General features: G+C 32.0%; 1 protein-coding gene across 1 annotated transcript; it reads right to left on the minus strand.

Moving 5' to 3' along the window:
- Nucleotides 1-4,374: 4,374 nt before the first annotated feature.
- Nucleotides 4,375-6,021, minus strand: LOC136785479 (piggyBac transposable element-derived protein 4-like). Its single transcript, XM_066746522.1, has one exon. It carries the CDS (start codon nt 6,019-6,021, stop codon nt 4,375-4,377), a length of 1,647 nt encoding a protein of 548 aa, XP_066602619.1.
- Nucleotides 6,022-8,312: the final 2,291 nt, after the last annotated feature.

The raw sequence follows: 8,312 nt of genomic DNA on the forward strand, positions 1-8,312 counted from the left end.
CTAATTAAAAAAAGTAGTGAAATCCAAATATTAGGCAAGTATATTTTTTCACCTTACCAAAATTAAATTTTCGAAAAAAAAGGAACAAAAAAGTTACTTGCCGGGCCCGTAATGTCCATGCACAGTGGGAAATTGAATCGTGTGTGAGATTCAGCTATAGCGTAGTATAGCAAATGTCATGTTAAAATACAGAATGAAGTTAGCCGATCCACATACGATTCTATTTCTCACTGTGCATGGATATTACGGGCCCGGCAAGTAACTTTTTTGTTCCTTTTTTTTCGAAAATTTAATTTTGGTAAGGTGAAAAAATATACTTGCCTAATATTTGGATTTCACTACTTTTTTTAATTAGATAATTTTACTATATTATTTATGCTAGATGGTTTATGTACTTGCCGCCTTTTTTTACAGGCGAAGTCTGTTTTTTGTGGGATTAGTATGAATACAGATGCTTATGCCCTGTAGACTGTACTGGAAACTGTCATTTTTCATGGAAAGTGGCTTGCTTCATTTCTCCTCACAAAAAATTGACAATCGTGATGTTTAATCAATAAAGTATAGCTTTACTTTTATAATTTTGGGAGTCTCCAATCGATGCAGAACACAGTTGCTGCATAATAAAATTAATAAATAACTATTAAAGGTTTCTAAATAAAAAATGTTAAAACGATTTTTAGATGGAATGTTAAAAAAAATAATCGTTATTATACAGATTTGTATAGATTGATAGAACATCTATAGATAAAATTAATACAATTATGTTTCATTAAAATATTTCTTTCTTTTAATAAAAATGTTTAATTTTCAGAATTTTCAAAAATCTTATCAATTTTGCACAATTATTTGTACAGTGTGAGGAACAATAGTTTCTCACTCGAAAATGCTTTTCGCACGCGTTTACAAAGAGTGCGCAAAGCAGCTGCTTCTCGCACGCTTGCCTTGCATGAAACATCCAACTTCTCACATAGTGTTTCAAAAAATAATAAGTAATTCGTTTCGACTACTCTTAATCGGCCTACTTCAAGCAGTTCAAAAGTGTCAAATTAACCAGTGTTTTGAAGAAACGTAGGTTAATACCTAATTTGTTTAAATTCACGAGTGCTTAAATGCAAAAACAGTGATAGTGTGCTTTCTGGAAATGATCGAAGAGCCAGTTTAAAGCTTTTTCGAAAACTTCGATGTAAAAGAACTTGGAGAACATTAAATGGGTAAGTTTAGTTTTCTCTATCATCAATGTATTGATTTTAAATCATTCTCTTTAGCTTCGTTAGTAGAAAGAGAATGCCCTCATGCGTTTCCTATTAAATTATAAGTGCGTTCGCGCGACATTTTAGTTTCTGATACTTTCCTTTTCATTGCGTCTTCTCGCTCTTTCCATAAATTCAGTCAATGATAACTGTACTGAATTGAATTGGAAATGTAATGAAAAGGATTTCGCTCTTTTTAAAATTGATCTGATAGCCAGATTAATGGAATAAATAGCAAAAGTATTATCGCGCGCGATCGATAATATTTACATTCTATTGGGGTGTTCATCAATTGTTTTTTCACATTCTCCACTTTCCATTGTGCAGTCAAAGTCGTTCGAAAAAGACTGAAAAAGGGTGATTTTTAAAATGTAAATAAGTTTTAAACCCCTTGAACGATTCGAGCAAAATTTTACACGTGCACTCAGTTTGTCACCCCGAACCTCCAGTTACGAGAAAAGGCGGTCGTTCGTTACACCCTGTATATATATATAAATATATATCAAGAGACACGGTAGTGTCTCGACGGCAAGTACATAAAAGTAGGTATAGACGTGTCTATACCGCCGTCGAGGCACTACTGTATCTTATACAGCAAGTTTGGCTGTCTCAATTTTTAAATAGATTTTTCTCCGTAAATGAAACGCTGTCATGATTTCAGTAAAGCTTTTCTTGAAATGGTTTGGAACAAGCTTTTATTTGAGCCCATAAACATCAAAATTGGTTAACGCAATCCAGAGATCTCATAATCTGTTAGCTATATATATAACGAATTTAATTTATTTCCGTCATCTTCTTCTTCTCCAGCCAGAATGTATGTCTCGGGCTGAAGTTAATCGCTAAAGAAAATGACGTAATTTTTACAAACGCGACGTCTAAATAATCGATATAATCGATAACTAATATGGCGACTACTGTTAGCTGTCAATTGAATGTCAATTGAATTGTAAGGTTTACCGGTATAACCTTAATATTTTTATAAAAATGAATTGGCTGTAATGATAGTGTAATAGTGTAATATAATCAAAACTACGGATAATTTAAGGGAGAAAAATGAAGGAGCCAGCAAGATTATCAGATAAGTCACATTGTATTCAAAAATATGTATAAAATTTAATGTTCGGTGGTACTTTGTGGGATTTTTTTTATTGCAGGTTATATAAAATATTCCTTATATGCATATTCCTTGTATGCAGCTCTGATTTGAAGTCCTACCAATGCCAAATGCTCTAACAATTCTTGGAAATATCCTGTTATTGAAGAATGTAGATTGAGGAAGATTGTAATTGAAACAGAGAAGGATGAGGTTGTTACGTTCACTCATAATCAAGACACATGGTATTGTCTCAACAGCAATTAACATAAACGTTTTTAAGTAAAGTAAGTGCATTGTAAAAAAAGTTTGTTTTATTAAAACAAAGTTATATATAAGGCACCATTTCATAGTTTGCAGTATGATGCCAAACCAGTGCCAAATAATTTATCAAATCTTGGAAATACCCTGTTATTGGAGGATGCAGATTAAGGAAGATTTTAAATAAAACAAATAATGTAACAATTCTTGGAAATACCCTGTTATTGGAGAATGCAGATAAAGGAAGATTGTAAATGAAACAAATATCATATATGCGTACAAATATTTCAGACTAAATTATAGTAATGCTTGTTTGGAAAATATGAAGCATTCCGATGAACCTTCATTTACGTAGAGTACCAGTTGACTAGTGTTTGGATTTAAGCTAATTATACCATAATAGATGTTTACAAAAGACGCAAAGACACCCAAATATTACAGATCTTTAGTCTCAAGGAAGTTAAGTCACCAAGCACTAAAGAAAATGGAGATGGAGCAACATCAAATACTGGTAAGTAACTGAGATGCTTCATGTTTCTTCAAAAATTTATTTTCTTTGAAGATTGAGATTATTAACCCTTTGCGGCACAGTGGCACGGTACGGTGCCACCTTTTTAAAAACAGTTTTTTACAATTTTGATGTAGTTTAAATTCAATTAAACCAATGCTTTTTGTTTTTTTATGATCGTGAGATGTTACACAATTAAAATCTATGCAAAAAAGGTATAAATTTGTTTGTTAATTTATTTGTAATAATCAATAAATTAAAAAAAGATCCTTTTTTTTTTAAAAAAAATCATTATTGAAGAAATGGGTAGCTATATTCGTAAGGAAAAAATGATACAGGGGTTTTCGGGGTCGCTGATTACGAATCTGATGTCAAAATTTAGAAATTCAAAATGGCGGATCCAAGATGGTGGACAAAAATTTCAATTATTACCGTATTTCAAAAAGAATTGGTATACAATAGTTTTCGGGGTCGCTGATTACGAATCTGATGTCAGAATTTAGAAATTCAAAATGGCGGATCCAAGATGGTGGACAAAAATTTAGATTATTACCGTATTTCAAAAAGAATTGGTATACAATAGTTTTCGGGGTCGCTGATTACGAATCTGATGTCAGAATTTAGAAATTCAAAATGGCGGATCCAAGATGGTGGACAAAAATTTAGATTATTACCGTATTTCAAAAAGAATTGGTATACAATAGTTTTCGGGGTCGCTGATTACGAATCTGATGTCAGAATTTAGAAATTCAAAATGGCGGATTCAAGATGGTGGACAAAAATTTAGATTATTACCGTATTTCAAAAAGAATTGGTATACAATAGTTTTCGGGGTCCCTGATTACGAATCTGATGTCAGAATGTAGAAATTCAAAATGGCGGATTCAAGATGGTGGACAAAAATTTAGATTATTTCCGTATTTCAAAAAAAATTGGTATACAACAATTTTCGGGGTCGCTGATTACGAATCTGAACTCAGATATTTGTGAAAAGTGATTTGGAATAATCAGAAATTCAGTATAGTAAAATAAATAAAGAAATCCGCTCTTAGCCTAACCCAGAGATACGAACGAGGACGTGGCGGTTATCATCTCCATTTTTTCCATTTTTTTTTTTTACTTTTTTCAGTATTTTTTTTTATTTTTATAATTTTTATTTTTATAATGTTTTTTATATTTATATAAATATTATTGTTTTTATTTTCAACATCATTTTCAAACAATTTCTCACAACTTTTTCATATTAATTTTTTTGTACTTATTCACGAATGATAGATCAAGAAGCAATTTCTGTCCGATTGTAGACATAAAGGTACATTGCACAAATTACACATCCAATGAGTCCGTGTATTATTTGTTTTTGAACTGCAATGTGTACATCGTCTCTTATTTTCAATATGTATAGGCATATGAGCTGATTGAAAACGCCTTTTTTCAATAGATACTTGTGGTTTTTGAGAACCGATAATTGAAGGCTGTCGCTTCCTTCCTTTTTTAGTTGGAACGGTTCTAGAAACTAATCCATCTACTAAATGTAGTCGAAACTTTTTCAAAGTCACAGACTTATCGGTATTTATTTTTTTATATATGATAAATGAATTTACAACCGCCACATCAATGAAATACCAAAATATTCTGTGCCACCATTTTTTAGATTTTCGATCAATTTTGTATGTGGATATCAAGCGGTCTGCGCTATCAACGAAACCCATGTATTTATTGTAATCAGAGCATATAACAGGACAATCTACTTTTACTAAAGTGCCATCTCTTTGCCTTCGATTTACAGTTGTGACTTCAGATGGATCATGGTAATTTGATAGAAAGTGTACACCTTTTTTATCCATCCACTTTATCCAACTAATACCAGTCTTGGATGTTCGAAAATCATATTGTCCACGTTCCATTTCTTTGTCAGATATTACAGATTTTGGTAGTCCAGCTCGATTAGACCGTACCGTTCCACAAGCGAATATGTTATCTTTCTTTAGTGAAATCAATAAGTCAACAGCAGTAAAAAAATTATCAAAATAGACGTGATGATTCTTGCCAACAAGTTCACGGGTCAGATCCTTGACAACGCGTGCTCCTAACTGTTTTTCACAACTTTCCGTTTTACCGGTATAGACTTGAAATTCACAAACGAAACTAGATTCATCTGCTCGAATCCAACATTTATATCCACGTTTTATCGGCTTAGCTGGTAAATATTGTTTTAGGCTACTACGACCTTTGAATTTTATCATAGACTCATCGATTGACTGATATTTACTTGGTTTCCAATATGTTTTGAAATTTTTTTCAAGACTATTTAGTAATGGCCTCAACTTATATAATTTATCGTAGTTCGGTTTACCTTTCTTAGGTTCTGTCCGATTATCAGAGATATGTAAATTACCTAAAATAAATCCAAAACGAACAACAGGCATCAATGATTGCATAAATGAATCATTCAATTTTGGATCAGATGACCAGTAATCACGATATGAAGGTAGTTTTTTTATTCCCATCATAATATTGATTCCTATAAAAATACGTAATTCATCTTTCGTTATCAATGTCGCATTAGGTTTATTGTTTTGTATATAAATATTTGTTTGTTGAACTATAATATCTAAAATATCTTCTGAAACAAGACATGAAAAAATTTCCAATGGAGATTTTACATTATCAGGGATATTTGGTCCAAAATCAGCTGTGAATGGTCCGCCTGTTCTCTCTTTTCCTTTTTTCGTCCATGTTTCATTGCCAGAATATTCTTGTTCATCTTCATCTAAATCATTCTCACTTTCATCCTCTTCTACATACTCATTTTCTACATCAATCAGATTATACTCATTCTCATCAATATCTGAGTCAGCAAGTCCATCTATAGACTCCCCATCACTAGGAATATCAGTAATTTCCATTTCAAAAGACAGATAATAAGCAATAATTTATTAACTTTAGGATTGAAGGAAGAAGAATAATAACACCACCAAAGGGCTGTGCACATCAAAATATCATCAATGAATTTTAAAAAGTGATACCAAATTTAGATACCCCAAATTATAAATGTATAATAAAAAATGAAAAGTATTTAAACCATCCCGTAACAGTTATATTGAGACACAAAAGATAAAAATAGACATAAAATTTGTATCAACAAGAAATCATAATTATGAAATTCTGAAAACAATACAATGAAAATAATACCCTCGGTAATACGCGGTAACTGAATAATAATAGTATATGATTCAGCATGTGTAATTTACTTGCATAGGTACGTGGAGAAAGCAACTACTTATAATATAGTAATACTAAATCTTCAATCAATAATTCAACATATTGCACTGAGTATTCTTATATACTTATATATCATTTACACAGTACCTATATACTTGGAAATGATTGTTTTGAGAAAAAATGAGGTAAAAACTATTTTCAATCACGAATTATCGAGGATCCATTGGATTAGCTACTCAAAACCCAGAAAAGAATATAAGCCACCCAAAATATCTGTCTCATACGTCCAAGTTCACCGCTACACTTCTGTAGAAATAAAATCGTTATTACAAGCATATGGGCACCACTAAAAATTCGAAATTACTAACTCCGATAGCTACATATCTAAACTTTGGAATGAATTATCGATATAAAAAATCTCTGTACATTAGTTTTTACTGGAATTTGATATTATTTAAAAATTTTGTCCGTCAAATCTGATCGGCAATTTTGAATTTCTAACATTCTGACATCAGATTCGTAATAAGCGACCCCGAAAACTATTGTATACCAATTCTTTTTGAAATACGGTAATAATCTAAATTTTTGTCCACCATCTTGGATCCGCCATTTTGAATTTCTAAATTCTGACATCAGATTCGTAATCAGCGACCCCGAAAACTATTGTATACCAATTCTTTTTGAAATACGGTAATAATCTAAATTTTTGTCCACCATCTTGGATCCGCCATTTTGAATTTCTAAATTCTGACATCAGATTCGTAATCAGCGACCCCGAAAACTATTGTATACCAATTCTTTTTGAAATACGGTAATAATCTAAATTTTTGTCCACCATCTTGGATCCGCCATTTTGAATTTCTAAATTCTGACATCAGATTCGTAATCAGCGACCCCGAAAACTATTGTATACCAATTCTTTTTGAAATACGGTAATAATTGAAATTTTTGTCCACCATCTTGGATCCGCCATTTTGAATTTCTAAATTCTGACATCAGATTCGTAATCAGCGACCCCGAAAACTATTGTATACCAATTTTTACGAGAAACCGATTATGTAAAAAATGTGTGCCGCAAAGGGTTAAATGATGAATTTGATTGTAGGTTTACTCGTAGTGTCATCATTTATTATTTTACAGTCACTGTGCAAGTGTATTATAGCAAATAGTAATACTTGTGCTTTGACTTAAATACATTTGGTACAATTGAATTAAATATCCAAGGAGGAAGGTTCGCATACATACTGGCTATTGGAGTTGAATCAACAATTGTGCTTTTCACTCCTGCATTCTGGTACTTGAAACAGGCAAAGATGAAAGCATTGAAAGATTGGCAAAGTAAGAATAAGCCAATATTCAGAAAAACGTCATCCATTGCACAGCCATAATTTAAGGATGAGACTCATTGGATGAAATTCTGTAAAATTGAGTTAATAACTGTTGATTGTTTTCCTCTGTTACCTATACTAGTATTCTGCGCCAAAGGTAGTATACTGGTCATTGGTATGGATGAAAAAATGAACGTTTATTCTCAATTGAAGCAAAGTCCTAAAATTAATGGTTTCCACTCCATTTTGTAGCACCAGAAATCCGACCAGTTTCAAAAGTGCGTAGAAATTTGCGAAATGAACATCTGAGGACTTTGGCACAGGAAATGTTATAAGGACGACTTGCCAATGTATCTACCATGTCACCTTTGTCAAGTGTTAGCAGCATAAAGGTGACAATGATTGGTGCTAAAAAGAAACGGCGTATGCAAAACGACAATGCCAACTTCGATTATATGCTTCATTGTATCTTATTTGAAGCTTTACGAATTGCTTCTCCAGTCTTGCCCCTGTATCACCTGAAGCAGCTGAGGGAGTTACTGAAGTTTGGCAAAGTTAGATGTTGGTAACAAGTCAAATGTTCATAAATAGATAATGTAAATTAATTAAAATATATACATTTTATTTCATTATTTTTATATGTTGAA

This window comes from Prorops nasuta, unplaced genomic scaffold (genome assembly GCF_024137725.1).
Source record: "Prorops nasuta isolate Cenicafe-Biocafe unplaced genomic scaffold, Cenicafe_Pnas_1.2 PNAS00398, whole genome shotgun sequence".
Classification (NCBI taxonomy): domain Eukaryota; kingdom Metazoa; phylum Arthropoda; class Insecta; order Hymenoptera; family Bethylidae; genus Prorops; species Prorops nasuta.

Coding starts and splice junctions, on each gene's coding strand:
- LOC136785479 (XM_066746522.1), bottom strand. CDS start 6,021: ATGGAAATTACTGATATTCCTAGTGATGGGGAGTCTATAGATGGACTT.